The 18256-nt window shown below is 54.7% G+C and overlaps 1 protein-coding gene across 7 annotated transcripts in view; it reads right to left on the bottom strand.

Annotated features, from left to right (window-relative positions):
• CDH22 (cadherin 22) overlaps window positions 1-18256 on the bottom strand; it is an 83451-nt gene that overhangs the window by 23059 nt on the left and 42136 nt on the right. For 5 of the 7 annotated variants that reach the window (XR_012631399.1, XM_074888103.1, XM_074888106.1 and 2 more), the window contains 4 exons: window positions 16212-16331; window positions 7222-7389; window positions 6141-6328; window positions 5047-5300 (listed from right to left, as the gene is read on the bottom strand). Coding sequence is in view for 6 of the 7 variants with exons in the window: in XM_074888103.1 (XP_074744204.1) it covers window positions 5047-5300; window positions 6141-6328; window positions 7222-7389; window positions 16212-16331 (730 nt within the window). In the remaining variant the exon portion in view is untranslated. The remainder of the gene's footprint in view (window positions 1-5046; window positions 5301-6140; window positions 6329-7221; window positions 7390-16211; window positions 16332-18256) is intronic. The other 2 variants (XM_074888104.1, XM_074888105.1) reach the window with 2 other exon arrangements.

Raw genomic sequence — 18256 nt, 5'->3', positions numbered from 1 at the left:
GAAACCAGGATGACAGCACCTAATATCTTTCCAATAGCATAACCCATGCATGTGCATTACTGCTTCCATTGTTCTCCCACATCACCTGACCTCGGACACAACCTGTCTTCATTCCACTTTTTAATACTGTTACAGTTTAAGATGGTACTTCACTCTCCAGATGCCTTCCCTGCTTCTCGGGTAAGCACATGCCTGTTTTGTTCACACTCATGTCATTGCTGCATAAACAGAGATGTCTGCAAAAAACAGCTACACAGAAAAACCCAGTTAGTGATGGGAGACATCACTGAGCCTGGAGACATCTGACACCGGCTGCCTGCATGGCCAGAGGGCAGACAGCTGGCAGGGGAGGGCTCTGTGTCATTCCACTGGTAACCTTTTCTTAGGCTTCTAATTGTTTTGCTGCTAAGGTTGTCTGTCTTCTGTGCTTCTGAATTGTCTGCTGAGGACTGACTGCCCGTATCCTATGGCAGGGCACAAACTAAACCAGAATTCTGATCCCTCTGTCACTGCTGCTACACAGAGAGCTGCCACCTTCTCAGCAGGGCACCAGGGGAAGGGGACAGAGCTCTGAGCATTGTCTGCATTTGCCAGGACAACAGGACTGAGCCTGCCTCTACACACTGATTGTGGAGGTGGCTGGTCCAGGTGGGTCTGTAGCTCTGCATCTGAGCAAAGGGCTGCGGAGGCTCTGGAGCACTGGGCTGGCAGCGGAGCTGGGGACGGGGATGCGCCCCTGCGCCCCCCAAGCCACAGCCCACTCAGAGCTGCAGATCGCCCTGCTCCACACAGCCACAGAGCTGCTCCAAGAGCCCACGGCCACCCCTGTGCTGGAGTAGCCAGAACAGAAGCTGTCTGCTGCGCCGTTTACGTCACTTTGTGCAATATGGTCTGTACCAGCCAAGGGCTGTGCTGGCCATCACAGGCCTCTCCACCTCTCGTGGTGCAGCTTCACATTCACCCGTCCCACCGACGTCAAATGCTGCTTCTCACCCGGGGGGTGCAGTGAGGCCCTGGGTCCTCCAGACGCTCGGGGATGGGACACACGCTCATTCCTCCTGAAGCTGGCTGGAGCTCCGGAGTGGGAACTGCAGTCCCCAGCCCTGATTGGTATGCGGACCCCGTCATCCACTTCCCTCTCTTCCTGCTGGCACTGCCTGTTGGTTTGGATGTTACAAGTGACTGTTTAATTTAGACAGCTTTCTTGGTGCTCATCTTTCTCGTGAATGCATTTCTCAAGCAGTTGGTTTCACTTCTCCCCCTGAATGCAACAAGGAGCACATTTTATGCCATGTGTTTTGTTAATAGGGAGCTTTTCAAGCACTGTGTGAAAAGCTTTTTGTTGTGTTTGTTCTTTCCTCCTCTCCCTTTTGTGTTGAAGCAGGTTGCAGTTCTTGCTGTGCTGCTGGAGCCTATAAAATGCCCATGTCCAACACGCATCTCCAGATTTGGTGAACGTCAAACAAGAATATCTCCAAGAACCTTAAATCCCAAGCAACATCTTCCCAGTGCTGATAAAGCCTGGAATGTACACAATCAGAGCACAGGCTCCTACTGCAGAGAGAAAAAACAAAAGGCTCCCATACAAACAGCCTCACATACACAGACAGTCTATCACTGTATTACCTCGTACAATGGCTCAGCTGAGAAAAATTGCACTACGCCCAGGAAATGTACAGCTAAAGCCAAAAAGCCAACTGGAAACTAAATTCTTTCTGAAAAAGAGTGGTTCCAGCTTTTGTTAGGCAACAAACAAGGATGGAATAAAATAAAAAGCACTGATCCTTTAGAAAGGCATTTCCTGCCCGTACCATGGTGGGTTTTCATGTTGCCCCCGAGACACGTGCGGCCCCTGGGCTCTGCTGAACTTCAGCACGACGCCCCGCTCCACAGCGCCGGAGGGCTGGTGCCCCTCTCTGAACAGCCATGGGCTGGGGCTGCTCACCCAGAGAGGTGGGGTGCTCCCTGGGCACCCTGAGCCCCAGCTTCTTCCCACTCAGGCAAGTGGCTGCCAGGGGCTCCGCACCCATAGGAGCTGGGAGAGGGGCAGCGAGCAGTGCCTCAGGGATGCCTCCCAGGGAGAGGGGAGTCGGACGCCCCTTCAACCCTCATGGATTCATACCACATCACTTTGCAACCCAGGCCGGCTCGTCCGGTGGGGATTTGTCCTCACACCGAGTGGCCACATCCTTGTGGGACAAGTGGATTGGCAGGAGGCAGCGAAACCCCAGCCTGAAACCCGCCACCAGCAGCCGCGTCAGGACAGTGGTGCAGCAGGAGCTGCACAGCCCCGTTAGTGCTAGCCTGGGGATGACAGCAAAGAGCCAAGGGCACCTCCTTTCCCGTTTGGCTAAAAATACTTCCCAAATCTCGTTATTGGCGGCCTGGTGTCAGCAGGACCTGGAAACGCTGACAGAGCTGATTTTCACTCTGCTGTCTCTGGCAATCCTTGTTCCTTCCTGCCTCAAGGGGAGAGTGCATCTTGTCATGACAGAAGGTTGTGGCTCTCCCCTATTTACGGGGCAGAGCCAACATGCAGACCAGAGCCCAGGAGGCGGCAGCCACTGCAGAAACACAGCCACGTCTTTGCTTCCACCTCTAGCAGACAAGGATCAGGAAGTTAAAGGGATCCACTGAACTGCAGCAACTTGAAAGGGTTCATACCAACTTCAAGGAGCCAAGGATCAAATACTGGTCATGCTGTCTGGATCAGTTGCTCTCTAATGTATCAGAGGTGAAGTACAAGTGCTGGCTTCTTGTGACTGTACTTTGGAATAGCACACTTGAAATGCTGCGTGACTTACTGCCGTCTCCTGCTGACGGGTTAGTGTCACATCCTGGCAGGGTACTGCAGGATGCTTGCATTCATGTTCGTGCACCGCTTTGAAGCTGTGAGCAGTTGCCTATGTGGCAAAGTATTTTGTTAAATTACCTGGCTAGCCAGAGGACAGGAAAGCAGGAGAAATCCAACAGAACCTTTCTCCTGCACAGGTGCCCCATCAGCATGACCAGCACAAACCTGCACCCCCAGCCGGCACAGGGTCAAGCGGCGGGGAAGGCTCACGCACCCGCGCGCCCCGGGCAGGCGCAGGGGAGCATCAGGAGGGAGGGAGCTGCCACTGCTTGTGACAGCGGGCACTGCAAGAACAGAGGGGAGAGAAGAGGTGGACGGACAGAGACTGAAGGCCACAGGGGAGCACAGGGGATGCAGGATGAGCTACCCGCCCAGGGGGAGCTGGAGGGAGAACATGTATCTGAACGCATCAAGCCTGACAGGGGAGAACACACTGCAATTCCCACGCTGCAGCAGATGCCTGGGCCCTCGTGCTTGAGCACGAGGCATTGCCTTGCCTGGCGCTAAGCTCGCGCTAAGAGAGACACTCGCTTAGCAAACTTTGGGCTCTAACCCTCTTGCTCCTGCAGAGCACTTGAATCTGCTTCTCTCTGCTCCAAGTCCCCATCACCCTCTGCACAGCAGTAGAAAGCCTCCCTCCAATGCTTGCTTTTGTTCTGTCTGCAAACAATGCAACAAGCTCCACAGGGAAGCAGCACAAAGAACAAGAGAAAAAACAGAGTAAGAATAGTTCTGTCCCCAAGGCCCCTTTCCTACAATTACAGATCAGAAAATAAAATCTACGTTCTGTAGCACTGCTAGAAACAGTCAAGTGGAAAAGCACATGCACACATGTATACACACACGGATGCATAGAAAGGCTGCACACATGTGAAGAGTGCAAGCTAACAGCCACGTGCTCAGGGTGGGCCATAAAGAACGGAGAGGGTAGCCACATGACAAGGCAAGCAGAGGTACTCCAAGATGTCCAACACAGCACTGGCTGGTGCAAGCGCTGCAACAACCCATACACAGTCCCTGGCATGCCAAGGCGGATTTCATTCACATTCACCCCAAAGACAACTGTCAGCATCCAGCTTTGTGACACAATACTCTCTGCTAGCTGCCAGGCATCTGTAGATGGCAGTTTTCCATGTGTAAATTATTTTCTGAGCTTTCTAAACATTTCAATCTTCATTTCCACGAAGATCAGGAGACACCCCTCACCCCACCTTGCCGCAGTGCATCCCCTGTGGCTGTGCAGCCCCGCGCCCCAAGCGGCCAGGCGGAAATCGCTGAACGGGATCAGAACTCTAACCAAGCCCTCCCTGGGCATGTCCCCCCCCACCCCACGTCCCTGTCCCTGCTTTGTTCCAGCTTATGCTGCCCGGGATGGGCTCCCTGCAGAGCTCTCCAGTGCAAAGCCACCGCCGCTCCTTTGAAGCGAGGCTGCACAGGGTGCCTGCAGCCCTGCCGTCACCTGGCACGAGAACACACATTTCAAGGAAATTTTCCACACACTGAGGATGTTTTCTGAACACCAGCTTTCCAACACAACCGCTCGTGACTCAGGCCAGTTGGCAAAGCCAGAAGGCTGCTTTGTGCCTTAGGTAATAACAATTTAACAAGGTAACAATCTCTTTAGCCGCAAATTAAATGGAAATGGGAAATGTCCTGTGCAGATAAGCTGCTGTCTGGATTATGTTCCCTGCCCAAATATAAACTCCTCTGATCTTTGATCCCTGTGCACATACACACACAGCCAAGCTGGGGCTCTGCACCCCCAAAGCCTCACCTCACTTCTCATTCTTCACCACTGACCTCCAGTCATTTCTGGTCACTTGTCTGGCCTGTGCCAGGCACCACCGCTGACGCCTCGCTGTCAGCAGCATGGATGTGCAAGTGTCACCCAACTGCCTTCCCCAACACCCCCTCGTCACTCACAGCATCGCATCTGTCACCTGCGGATGGCTGCTCCTGCTTGCCTGTTCCTCGCACTCAGGCCGCCACTCATCTGCCAGCTGCCCATTCCCCAGGACACTCACACGCTCGGACACATGTGTGGCATGTGGCACCTTCACCTACACCGCCCCTCCTCCTCCTCCGCCATCACCCCCCCTCTGCCCCTGCCACGGCCACGTGTGTCCCTTTGGAGGTGACCCTGTGACCACCGCTGGAAGGAAGATGGTGCAAGGTTTCAGTGGCTGATTTACCGGACAGGATGGTTTGCTGTGTCTGGGTCAAGGGCGGTGACCACCCCCACGACAGAGCCAACGTGCGCGTCCTCCTGGACCTCCATCAGGTTGGAGGGGGGCCGGAACTCGGGGGGCTCATCGACGTCCAGCACCGAGACCCGCACGATGGTCTGGTCCCGGAAGGTGCCCAGGTCCACGAACCGCGGGTCCACGAACTTGTTGAGGGCCTCCACCACGACAGTGTGCACTTTCTTTGACTCGTAGTCGAGAGGCTGGAACAACAGGAAAGGGTTAGCCACAGCCAGCCCGAGGAGCACCCCCGTGCCGCCCCTTCCTGCCCCAGAGACACTGGGGCAGCACTAAAGCCGCCTGCTCCCCAGGCAGGGCCTCCGCCAGAGGCTGGGGGCTCGTGCTCTCTGCCCACCGGCCGGCAGCGCCCACACTGCGGGCAGGAGGAAGAGGAAGGCTCCAGCCTGCTGCCCCCAGGGACCCCAGGAGGGCCCCCAGGCTGCGGGCAGCCAGGATTCGCTGGGAAGACACACGCTGTGTGCTGCAGGAGAGCGGGTTTTGGTCATTAATCACCCTGCTGTTATTTCTGCAGGGGAGGCGAGCTGAATGCAGCGGCCTTGGTGAACAATCTGTTCTTTCTTGGCTGCATCAAGTATTCGCTTGATTGCTTTTGCCACCAAAAGCAGACACAAAGTGCTGCTGGTCAGCCATAGGAATTAGGTGGGCATATTTCTCCACTAACGGGTGCTATCAGTAGCAGCTGTGAGCACTCATCTCCATAGCCCTGCGCACAGCTTCACCAACGCAGGGCTCGCTGCTTCGCTGCCGCCCGGGAGCCGCCCTGCGCAGGCTCCAGCAGGCGCCGTGCCGCTGCCCCTTTTCAGACCTTCCTCCTAGACACAGGTCTGCGCTTTGCCAACCAGGCAGAGCAGAGGCAGGTCTCTCCCTGCACCTGCAGACACAAAAATGCAACTGCTACTGCTAGAGTAGCTCTCAGAGGAGCATTTATTTCAACTCAAATGCAGCGGCAGGAGTCCCCAAAGGAAAGGGCCCTCCTAGAGATCTGTGCCCTCCCTGCCCAAACAGCCTTCCTCATGTCTCACCTTCTGCACCGTGATGACAGCCTCTTGGGTATTGCTGTCCGTGGTGACTTTGAACATCTCCACCCCTTCCTCATCCTTCACCTGATACGTCATGTCCGTGTTCTCCCCGACATCAGAGTCCTCTGCCTTCACCCTCCCAATGGCAGTGCCCACCGGGGCGGTTTCAACAATGCTGAACTGATACATCTCTAGAGGAGAAAAAGGTACTAGGGTCACTGCTTCTGCCTTTGAACCCCCGCCAGCCTGAGAGGGCCCTTTGCGTACCTCCCTGCAGGCACCCTCGGGCTACCAGGCTGCCCCAACTTCACCAGGGTCTATACTCCAGAATGCCCTACCAAGAAAACACACCCCAGTGAAAAACAAGGGCCGAGGGAAGGTAATTGGGGAGCACTCAAGGTGCCAGGTGAAGTAAGGGCTGATTTCTCTGTACAGACATTGCTCTGCAGTGTTCTCTGATTTTTTGCAAACTTTACCATTTCTAATTTCTAGGGGATGCAGGTAAAGAGCTGAGCCTCCTCCCGCTGAAGCACCTTTTCTGCTCTGCCGGCCACGTGCTGCCGGGCTCTGCAGCTGGTGTGCAGCAGAGACTGCACAGCCCACTCCTGGCAGCGGGATTGCTGACCCTCCTCGTCTGGGGAGGGTCCCAGATTAGAGCTTGAGCCACAGGCCACTAGCAGTGACCTGGGAAACAGCTGTCCTGTAACAAGGCTGCTGTCTGCGAGCCAGGCAGTGCCACCGTGCCTCGCGTCAGGGCAGAGCTCTGGCGCAGCAGCCGACAGCCAAGTCCCTGCCCGAGCTCCCAGGCGACAGCAGCATGACAGACCAGGCTGCCTCCTCCCCAGCGCTGCTCAGAGATGGGTCAGGGAAGGGCCAGCTCTGCTCTCCCCACCACACAGCCCTGCTCCCTCCCAGGACTAGCACCGCAAGCAGGCGCCGCGTCCAGGGCCCTGGACGGGCTCAGCCGGGGCAGCAGCCCCTCCACCACGCTGCCAGGCTGGCTCGGCCTGCAGAGACATGCTGGGAGCTGAGCTTGTCCCACCACCCCCAAGGGGCCAGAACCAGGACAGGGGCCAGGACTTACTCTGAGGGAAGCGCGGTGGGTTGTCATTGACATCGGTGACCACAATGGTGACTGTGGTGGATCCAGACAGGCCTCCCAGCTGTCCGGCCATGTCTGTCGCACGGATCACCACCTCGTAGCGGTCCTGCGTCTCGCGGTCCAGGTCAGCCACGGCTGTCCGGATCACACCTGGAAACCAGCAGGACAGTGTGAGCACAGGAGGTGCCGGAGCATCCGCAGGGTCACAGATGGTGCAAGGCTGGAGGGGGCTGCTGGAGGCTACCTCATCCAAGCCCCAGCACTCTAGCCAGGATCAGCTGGATCTCCCAGCCTCTCCACATATGGCAGATGCTCCGGTACTTCACCAATCTCCACAGCCCTTCCCTGACTCACTCCAGTATGCCTGTGCCTCACTTAATTTGGCAGCCCAGAACCAGACACAGCACTCACATCACCTCACCGGTGATCTCTTCCTAACACAGCCCTGGGTGCTGTTGGCTGCCTCTGCCATAGGTAGCAAGATGCTGACAACAACAAACATCATCTGCTGGGCCCCGGTGCAAAGGGGAGAAAACCCTTTTGCAGTCTTCACAAAGATCACGTAAGCAAAAGCTGACTGAGGGGAGAAAAGGGCTCTGGGGAGAAGAACAAACCCAGGTGGTCTTCAGCCAGGCAGAAACATCCTGAAAATCCCCCCAGAGCCCAGGAAGGGCCACAGGCTCAACCTGATCCCAGCAACTCTCTGCAGCCAATTCACAGGCGTGTGGCAGGAAAGGTTCCTGACTGCTGCTGCGGGCTGCCGGCAGCTCTGACAGGGTTGAGCTCTGGAGCAGAGGAGGTTTGTGCTTCTCTCCGGGGAGGCCAGGAGCTGGGTGAAGGATTGGTGGGGGCCAGAGGCACAGGAGCAGAGGACTCGCCCCGGTGCGGGGGCTGCACTGGGGCCAGCCCCGAGGTTTGCACAGAAAGGCTGTGTGAAATCCCAGGCTGAGTCACGAAAGCCCTTTGGCACAAACCCGCAGCGGCCCACTTATCCGTATCTGCTGAAGAGGAGCCAGGCTGCTGCAGCATTCCTAACAGAATATCGCTGCTCCGAGCCCAGGCTCCGTTTCACAGGTGCCTCATGGCCCAAGCGTGCCTGGGGGGGCCCCTCTAATTGATTTGGAAATAGGGGGGGGCAGTGTATTTCCAGAAGTCTGTCTGCACAAACCCCCTCGTTTTCAAGTGTCCCTCTAAATTAACGAGACCAGAGATGATAAACACGCTCTGTGTCAGGGGCTGAGAATGCACTAGAGACCATAAAGCTTAACGAAATGTATGGTACGTTAGTACATTTTATGAAAAGAAGTCTCTTAAAAAAAAGTGTTTATAGGTCTTCAGTAGTCATCTGGGCTTGGGGGAAATGACCAGGAATAAAATATAAAGGAATGTAAAACAAGAAACAAAGAGTAGTAAAACCCAGAAACACTGTGAATGACAGAAGTTACGAGTTCTATGTCACCCAGGAGTGTTTCATTTACATGGAAACAAAGCAGAGAAGAAATATTTTGAAAATGAAAGAAAGAAATGATTCTGCCCTGAGGTGGCACCAGGGGCAAGCATGAGCGCATACATGGATACAAGGTCATTAGTGGCACATTCCCAGTCCCACTATGCCAGCAACACCCCAGAACAGCTAGGAATCAGCTTAAAATCCCCTCCAGCTCAGTTTCTTAACATTCCCACAGATTTAGACATTATGTTCTTGTAATTGCTCTCTCTTCCAGGCTTCTCTGTTTAACTGTTAGCTTTACCTTCTCCTACTGTGAACTGCAAAACCCATCTTTCCTTTGTTTTCCCAGTAATCCTGCCTGGTGTCAGGGAAGATGCTGGAGGGGGGCTGCCTGGCTGTGTGGGTCTCCAGTGAGGAACAAGCAGTTCCTCCCTTGCCAAGGAACAACGGAGAATCATCCAGTTGCTCTCAGCAACTTGCAAGACATTTGCTGACATGCAACGCGAGCAGTGGCAGAGCACCGCAGCCGTCCCAGTGGCTGGCTTGAGGCAGACACTTCTGGGAAGCTGTCAGCACAACCGGAGCACGGCAGGGGGGAGAGCTGGGTGCCAACAGGCTGCAAGGAGACAGGACGTGGCTTCAGGGACACATCCCAAGGCTTCCAGGCACCAGCCCTCCACAGCCAGCGGGTTGCCACAGCCTCCCGGTCCACGTGCGCGGTGTGACCCCGAGCACCTCCAGACAACGGCTGTGGGTGGACGGCTCACACCAAGGAGCTGCCGGTGCTGCGGCCAAAGGCAGTCAGAAACGCCACTGAGCTGGGAGGATGAAATTCCCCCTCCGCCCGCCTTTGCATTATGTTACAGGTGCAGCAGGAGCTGGCAACACTGTTCTGGAGACATTTATCTCTCCTTGCTTTCTGAAACCAGCAATTATCCCAACAATTATCACTGCTGGGATTTATTACGAAGGCATAGCCACCGCTTCAGATCCTTGCAGTTCCCCAGCTCTCACAGACAGGCACAATTTCACCCAGCTTCCCTTGTCCCTCTGTCATTTCAGTTCTGCAATTACCTGGACTCCCACTGCCTCCAGCCCCACGAATCGAGAGGAGGCTCTGTCTCACCCACCCTCTCTGGAGCACCTCCAGCAGCTGCCTGTTCACACAGCCCGGTAACTCTCAGCCCTTCCACTGAGGTCCACGCTCCCGGCCAGCACGCAGGAGCGAGGCAGCACAGAGCACTGCAGAATTGCTGCCAAGGAGCATCCCAGCCCCTCCAGAGGAAGACAGCAGGTGTTCACCCCATGACAGGGCCCAGGGTCCGCACCGGCTCCCTTGTTCCTCCCGGGTCTGTTCAGAGGAAGCCAGGAGTTCCACCCCACCTCATCCGAAGGGGCCGAGGGAGTCCTGACAAGGGAGCGATGAATCTCCTGGCACACGTCCCACCTGAGAGCAGGTAGGACTGGCCTTGCCCAGGCACCCAGGGCTGCACGGACTGGCCTTGGCCGGTCGTGCTTACTGGCCTCTCCTGCCACTCCACTAGGAATATAAAACTGTTATTTCTGGGTGAGCACTATCTCATTGAAATTTAAGCAATTCCGTTAATTAACAGGGTCTGAAGCATTTTATAATGAAAATGATTTATGTCAGCACAATAGTGATGAATTGGGATGAGAGGGAAAAAGCTCATGCATTCACCAAGGCTGTAATGACTTAACTGAGCTGCTCGTAATGATATAGCTCATAATACACCACGCAAGATGGGAGGAAAGTGCTCAGGCGCTTCCCAGAACACCTCCAAGGTCACCCGTCCCAGCGGAGAGCAAGCCCAGACCATTTGGCACGTGCAGAGCAGGGCAAACTGCCCCAGCCGGCTCCGGTTCTTCTCGTGGCAGGAAGCAGACAAAATCCTTCTCTGGCAGGGGTGCAGACTGAGCAGAAGCCATCTCCTGCCAGGACACTCTTTGTCCAGACCATCCTGGAAGAGTGGGGGTCCGATGCAGATGAACTGCCCCAGGCCTCCAGAGCCCCAGCTCTGGAGAGGAACTGCCCCAGTCCCCTGGGGAGGATTGTCACTGAGAAAGCTGTTCCCACTGAAGTTACGGGCCACACCAGGCTACTACCCCGTGTCTGGGCTTGTCTTCTAGGCTGAGGCACCACTTACCATTTGTGAGCGGCCTTGACAAATCAGGGTCTCCAAACACACTCCACACCAGCTCCTTGAATGTGGCACTATGAGTGCTGCCATAAACACCCACCAGCAGCAGACTTGCGTGGTCCCATCCCCTAGAGTCAGGACAGTCTCTGCTCCCAAAACCCGACCCCCAGGGACTCTGCAAAAGCATCAGCAAGCGATGGTGGCAGCCCTGTTCTCAGGGAGAGGCAGGGACCTCCGCTGCTGTACGTAGAACATGGAAACATGCTCACTATCATCTCCCAAGGTTCGCCTTTCCAGACAGAAAACCAGCCAAACTTTGTCCTTCCCAGACACTGTTAACAAAGCAAGAACAACCTCCAGCTCGGACATATCTCCCTAGTTCTTGTCAGCATCTGTTAGAGTTGAATAATACAGATGCACGGTGGCATCCCCGCTGGTACAAGGCACATGTGGCTTTCCAGCATGATCCAGATTAATCAGTATAATTACCAGGCAAGGGGACACTTACAGCATCACATAAATACCATCAAATCTGCCCAAACAACAGACACTCTTTGGGTGATAAAAACAAAGCAGGACAAAGCACTTGGCAGGTAACTGCCTTCCAGGAATCCCATCGTTATGGGCTTTGCTCTGCTCTCAAGATACTTCAAGCTCCGATGTCCACACCCTCAGAGACCCTCTGGAAAGCACCTTCCAGCTGAGGGCAGGCAGGAGCAACACACTCCCTGCCACGAAGTGCAAAGCTAGAAAGTTGTGGAGTAACATACACAGACGTATCCTCAGGAGGTCCCTGGTCCAACTACAGCTCATCGCAGGCAGTCTTCAAAGGCAGATGAGACTACTCAGGGTCACATCTAGTCAGGTTTTGAGTGTCTCCAAGGATGCTGACAAGCTTTCCTGCCATTTGTGTCTTTTTACTGTGCAAGGCTGCGAAGCATCTGGATCTGTCTTCTCTATCCCCTCCTATTTAACTGGATAAAACTGGTTTACTCCTCCCAGCAGCTTGGTCAGCAAAAGCAAATAGATCTCTGCCTCAGCCCAGGGTGGCAAGGTACCTGCCAATAGACTGCAGACTCCTCACTTGTGCTCACCCCTGCCTGCAGGGACACAGAAATCCCAATGTGCCTGCCGAAACAGGAGTGCTGCTTGAGGCGTACGTCCTGGAGGAGGTCAGCCCACTGCAGACGGGGTCTGAGCCCCAAGAACCAGCACTGCAGCCGCTCCACACCATGGCCCTCCTTCCCCTCCTTCGGCTCAGGACGATTTGGTAGGCAGAAGCTACAGGCAGGCTGAGCAAGGTGCTAGGCACAAGGTTCAGGAGGTTCATGGCTCTTCTGCAAATAAGGTTCAGAGCTGAGATCCAGAAATGGTAATGTGATGATTGCATCAGCATAACCAAGCTAACCAGCAAAGTTGACCGGGAGGGTGCAGAATCACACAACTATTGTGGCTGAGGATGCTGCAGCCTGCAGATTTCTAACATGGTACTTTCTGTTACGGGTGGCCAAGTCCCTTTCAAGCCAGCGTGCCCCACGGCTCCTGGGGCAGCACCTGCAGAGACAGAGCACTGCTCAGAGTGCAGCACCCAGCACAGGCTTGTTCCTGGCTGGAATCAGCCTCGGCCGTGCCAGCGCAAAGGCAGCAGTGCCCTGCAGGGAGGCACCCGCAATGAGCCCCGGCAGATGGGCCAGCACACTTCCCCTTCTGTTGTCCCTTTTTTTAGCAGCTAAATCCCTCATCATTTAATATTAATTCCCACTGCACATTAGTAGACACACCCTAATTTCCTCAAGATGACCAAACATACAGTTTGGTCCCAAAACACCTGAAGTCCATGCACCAGTCTCTGAAGAGGACTGTTAAGATCCAGTCTTGCTAATAAGAGCAATCACCTTAAATAAGCGTGGCTCCTCTGCAGACTCCCATCACCCACGCTGAGAGTCCCTTCGCCCTGCGCACAGCTCTGGTGATTAAACTTCTGGGATGAGGCACAGACCTGCATAAGCCCATGAGCACACCCCCACTGCCACCCCCACGCCCCAATATCTGCGCTTCCAGGCACCCAGGAGCATTTTTAACAAACTAGCAAGAGCAGCTGAGAAACACTTCTGCCTCCCACCACCGCATCACACAAATCCAACAGTTCATCAGCCTAATTCAGCATGCACCATGATCCCAGCAACAACTCCTCTCCCAGTCTACCTTTACTACCCCTGGACTGTGGTCAGTCTCCAAACACGGCGAGGCTGATGGGTAAGGATGAAACAACTAATGGCTGCACACAAATAACCATCAACTTCATCCCAGCAGGCCAGTATTTCTTGTCCTGCTCTCTCTGGCACAAGTACCTCTAAGCCCTCACCTCTAAGTCTCCAAATCAGGACATAGGCTCTAGAATTCAGGAGCTGTTTTAATCACAAACACCAGACTGCATTTCAATTAGCCTTCTGAGTCCTTCTGCCTTTTCCCTGCATACAGCAGAATGACAGATTTTAAGAACAGCCTCTTCCTTTCAGTAAAAAGCAAGATGCCAATGCACTCTTCCAGACTGACAAGCTGGGCTTTTAAGGAAAGCACCAAATATCACGAGGCCTACCATGTTATGTGCTGTGACCGTTCTGTAGCAGTCAGTATCCCTGCAAAGGGATGAACAAGACTGCTGGGGCCAAGGGCATCAGGCTGTGCCACCCTCCTGGGTGCCGAGTGTTTTCAGGTTTCCTCCTGAGGCTGTGGGCAGGGACTGCAGGCAGCAGCGAGTCTCCAGCCATGCTGGCCAGAGATGAGAAAGGGCATTGCAAAGAACACGGGAACAGAGCTGCTGCCAAAGAAGAGATGTGCCCCTGTACAGGTGAATGATCTGCAGAGGTACGGAGAGTGCAGGGCAATATAAAGCAACACGAAAATTTGGCCTGCCAATTTAAACACACACTGGTTTCTCCTCTCACGTAAATGCACTGAGAGTCACATACTGTCTGTGCCAGTCTCAGGGTCTAGAAAGGCTTCCTGGAGCTGAACAGGAACTAGCACCAAAGCTAGGGCTGATGGCCCCCACAGGCAGCAGCAGGGTGGAGGGGCTGTCTGCAGGCAGGAGCGCTCTCGCCCAGAGCCAACACCCACCGCCAATGGCGGAAGCAGCCGTTTCCCAACAGCAGCAGCGAAGCGCAGGAACGTGCCAGCCGCTGCCAAAGCGCAGCCTCCTCCCGCGGGAGCGCGCAGCCACGAGACACGGCAGTGGGGCTCCCCCGATCCGGAGAGCAAAGATCGGCTGCACCCTCTCTGCAAACTGGGAATGAATAAGGAAGGCAGCACAAAGCCTCAGCATGGCTAATGCCTGCAGGCTCTCGCAAGAAGCCGTGGGGATATTCTCATAGCTGGCACAGAAAATCGTGCCTCCAAAGTTTGTGCTCCCCATTCATACACGAAAAAAGCCAGCCTAGACCTTCAACGCGTGCAGGGCGAATTCTGGGACCTGATTTGGGGTACGCAACACAAACGCCAGTGCCAGAGAGACACAATGAAATGACCCTTCTCAGCAGCGCAGCCCGTGGGCCAGTCGCAGGGCATGAGGCCACAGGCCAGGCCACAGCCAGGCAGAGCTGCGCCCTGCACCCCAGGCCCAGGCACAAGGCAGCCCAGAGTCAGCCCCAGCACCTGTGTTAGTGGTCAGATATTCTGGAAACGCTCAAGAGCGGCCGAGGACTCTTCTGCAGACTGTCAGCAGTTTTGCTTTTATGAATCGCAAGCAAGTAGAACAGTAAATCAACCCCTCCAGTGTATGAAGCAGCCAGCTTGAGAATTAAGACACAAAAAGTCAAGGAATCAAGAAGCTTGGATTCCCAGAGTGACATTAATTCTCACCACAGTCCCACAGGGCACATTTTAGTTTATGCCTTAATACAGAGCATTAATGTTGTTGCAGGAAGCTGAGCCTCTGCACGTCCTGGCTTGTGCATTTTGCTCCCAGTGGTCCCTCTTCATTCTAGCAGCCAGGCTTCCACTCACACAAAGCTATCTCAGACTAACAGGATCTCACCTGCACCTGAATTTTCAGTGTTTAGCCCATTGTTCATCCATCTCCCCCCAGTAAAACAGAGCAAATCTGGGAGAGAAGAAAGCCCACGTGCAGCAGCTTCTGGGCCAGGAGTGGGTACAGCCCCAAGCTGCTTCTTGTGCCCCTCCCCACCACAGCAGCCTCTGACCAGACAATGACATTTTCCACCCCATGCCCCGTTCTGCTCTCAGGTGTGCTCAGGAGGTACCGAAGCTGCGCTTTCCTCCAACGGCAGCCAGGGCTGGTGGCACAGACAGGGCTGTGCCTGGCGTGCCCATGTGCACCAGAGCAGTTTGCAGGAGGTGGCTGGTTTCACGCAGATGCAGAGGCTCAGGCACATGCACCTTCCTTACGCCAGAGCCTCCCAACAAATTTCACTGACTTGCATAAAACCAGCCTTAAATATTATCTATTAGCACAGACATAGGTCAGCCCAAGAGAGACTCGGCAGCTCAGTCCAGAGGCTGATCTCAGCCTGTGTCACTGTGGTTCAGCAACAGAGTTGGGGGGAACTTTGCTGTCCAGCTTTCCAATAAGAGCTGCAGCTACCCATCATGCTTGTCCGTTGACAATTTTTCATTAAACTGTGGGTACTTTACTACATGCTTTGTGCCTTAAATACCTCTTATTAGCATTTGAGTGTCTTCCCTCCTTAGAAAGCTTGCAAGGCTCCCATTAAGGGTAATGAGAGTCACACTCCTGGGAGGCAGGGGAATATATACCCCAACATCTCCTGGTTATGGTCTACTCTAACCAGTATGTCAGAGCATCATCTGCTAGGGATTTATTACAGAGGCATTTTACAACAGGCTCTATTAGAAGTTATTAAGGAATGGAGCACCTTCTACTGTTCTTTCATTAAATATTAATAGAACATTTATAAACTGATCCTTAATTTAAAGTGTTACCTTTAATCAAAGCCCTGGTGATAACAATGCAGCCTTTGGTAAGGCCCCTCTGGTAGTACTTAAACCTTTCACACTGAGATTTTATGTGCCTGCAGGTGCACTCCTGCTCTGGGCAGAGCACATGGAGGAGCTCTGGCGGGTGCAGGCGCAGGCAGGCGCAGGCAGGGCACTCCGGGCTGGCGGCTGCAGGTCTCGCTCAGTGGTGCAAGCACTGTGCGGAGCCAGGCAGCAGCCTGCGGGGCCGTTGAGCTCCTCCAACACCCAGTAATGCCCCTGGCATGGGCGCCCCAGTGTCAGTGGCCAGCACGCAGGTGCAAGCACTGAACAGATGCAGGGTGCTGGCCGCAGTCTGGCCTCCTGGCGCCCCACGCGACGGCCCGGCCCGGGCGGGTGCTGCTCACCTGTTTTACTGTCCACAGTAAAGTGCTGCTCGCCCTCTAGCACACTGTAGACTACCCGGGCACTGCTCCCATATGTGGGGTCGTCAGCATCAGATGCCATCACCTGCATCACAGAGGTGCCTGAAGCAGGGACAAGGAGGAAAACAAAAAGTCAGGGAGGAGGCAAGAAGAGCAACGCAAACCTCAGGGCCAGGGGCTGGCAGAACAGAGAGCAGGGGCCAATGCTGATCACTCACACATGCTGAAGGAAACGAGAACAGTTGGGTGCAAAGGCAGCACTACCTCCCAGAAAAGTCCGAGAGCCAGGACTGCAGACACTGCTCCAGACACAGAGCGGCAGGAGGGACCCAAGCCTGGGCCACCTCGGGGCTGCTGTCTAGGCAGGACCTGCTCTCCAGGAGATCACTGGTCTGAACAGCTGGGAGCTCTTTTCCCAGCAGATTTCTGCTGGGCCACCTGGGAAGGAGCTGGGGACCAGATGTTACCACCACAGCTGCCCCTTTCCTGTCAGCACTGGGCAACAGGGTCACCTCCAGCCCGCAAACGGACCTCCCAGCCAGGGCCTGGTCCACGCTGCAGCACCACGTATCTGCAGCAGACAGAGCTGCAAAGAGATGACAGCCAGGGCAAAGGAAAGGCTTTTGCTTGCCCAGAGCCAGACACAGCACCATGTCCTCATGCTCTACACGTAGCACGGCAGGAGGACTATAAATTGGATAAAAGTCCATCAAATGTCTGCAATTAAGTTATTGATTTTCAACGCTGCCTCATTAAACTGGGTGCTTCACTCCAACTGTCCCTGTGATGGCTTTAATTTGACATCATGTTCAATTTGACAAAAGCAGGACTCAGGACATGAGAATGGGGCCAGCAGCAAAGGGGCTGAGATCAACAGAGACAACAGAAGTGAGGAAGGAGAGGAAGCCTAATCCTGCCTACAGACACTCTGAGAACAGAGGTGGTGTGACTGAAGACCTAGGAGGACAGGCTACCTAGCTCCACCTCTAGCACCAGACTTGGAGCATCCCTGCCCCAGAGGTCACACACTGGCACCGGTCACCTCTCTGGTGGGATGAGGTGTAGGATGGGGAGAAGAGACCCAAGCTACTCATAGGAAAGGTCAAACCAACTGGGAAACTCCCTGCTGCAAGATACTGCCAGGGCCGAGAGCTGAAAGGCTGACAGAGAAGCTGGTAATTCGTAACGGACAAGATCCCCCAGCAATGATTGCAGTTAAAAGGTAGGTTTTGCTTCAGAGATGACTCCAGGGCACAAGACCAGCCCAGACTGCAGGGGCCAGGAGAGAACAATTCACAGCTCACACTGCTGCATGAGCAGCTCTGCTCTGCCTCACGCACCTCTTAGGGCTGCTGTGCACCAAGCTGAGGACTGGAGGTACCATACTCTGGTCCAGAAACCCTTCTGCTCTGCAGAGCATCCATCCATATGCTGCAAAGATGATCTCACAGGCTGATCCTGGCTACACCCATGTCAGGAATAGCCCAGAGTCAGGATTACTCCTAGTTGTCAGCATCCGAGTCTAGAGCCATTACACTCCCAAACACCAGAGATACACACGAAGTCAGAAGCAGCCTCTGTTCCCAAGTCACAGCGGGCAGAAATGAAGCTGGAACCATCCAGAGGGAGGATGAGGAGCTCCAATCTCTGGTGCCTTCCTCTTCCTCTGTCAGGAGACCACCAGCGCACAGCTCGCAGGCAAGCCAGGCAGCCAGGGCGCTTCTGAACCAGCCCAGCCTGGACGCGGGCAGGAGACGAGACAGTGGAGACAGCAATGCTGCTGCGAGCAGTGGGGATGCACACACTCCCCCAGATCAGTTCACTTCTGATCTCCTGGAAAGGGTGTTCACTGAAGAAAATGAGCAGTTACCATGGTTGCTTTTCATTCTCCCCGGCCGTCTTTTCAGAGCTGCAGCTCTGCTGATAACATGAGAATCCCCCTCATCAGTCTTCAGCAACAAGCTAGTTTGAGTCGACTTATTTATGCTTTGCTGTCTCCAGTGAAGTTATGGTGCATCCCTGCCAGG

This window comes from Strix uralensis, chromosome 18 (assembly GCF_047716275.1).
Source record: "Strix uralensis isolate ZFMK-TIS-50842 chromosome 18, bStrUra1, whole genome shotgun sequence".
In the NCBI taxonomy this organism is placed as follows: Eukaryota; Metazoa; Chordata; class Aves; order Strigiformes; family Strigidae; genus Strix; species Strix uralensis.
Note: the sequence above shows the minus strand (reverse complement) of the source record. Positions and strands in the feature narration are given on the sequence as shown.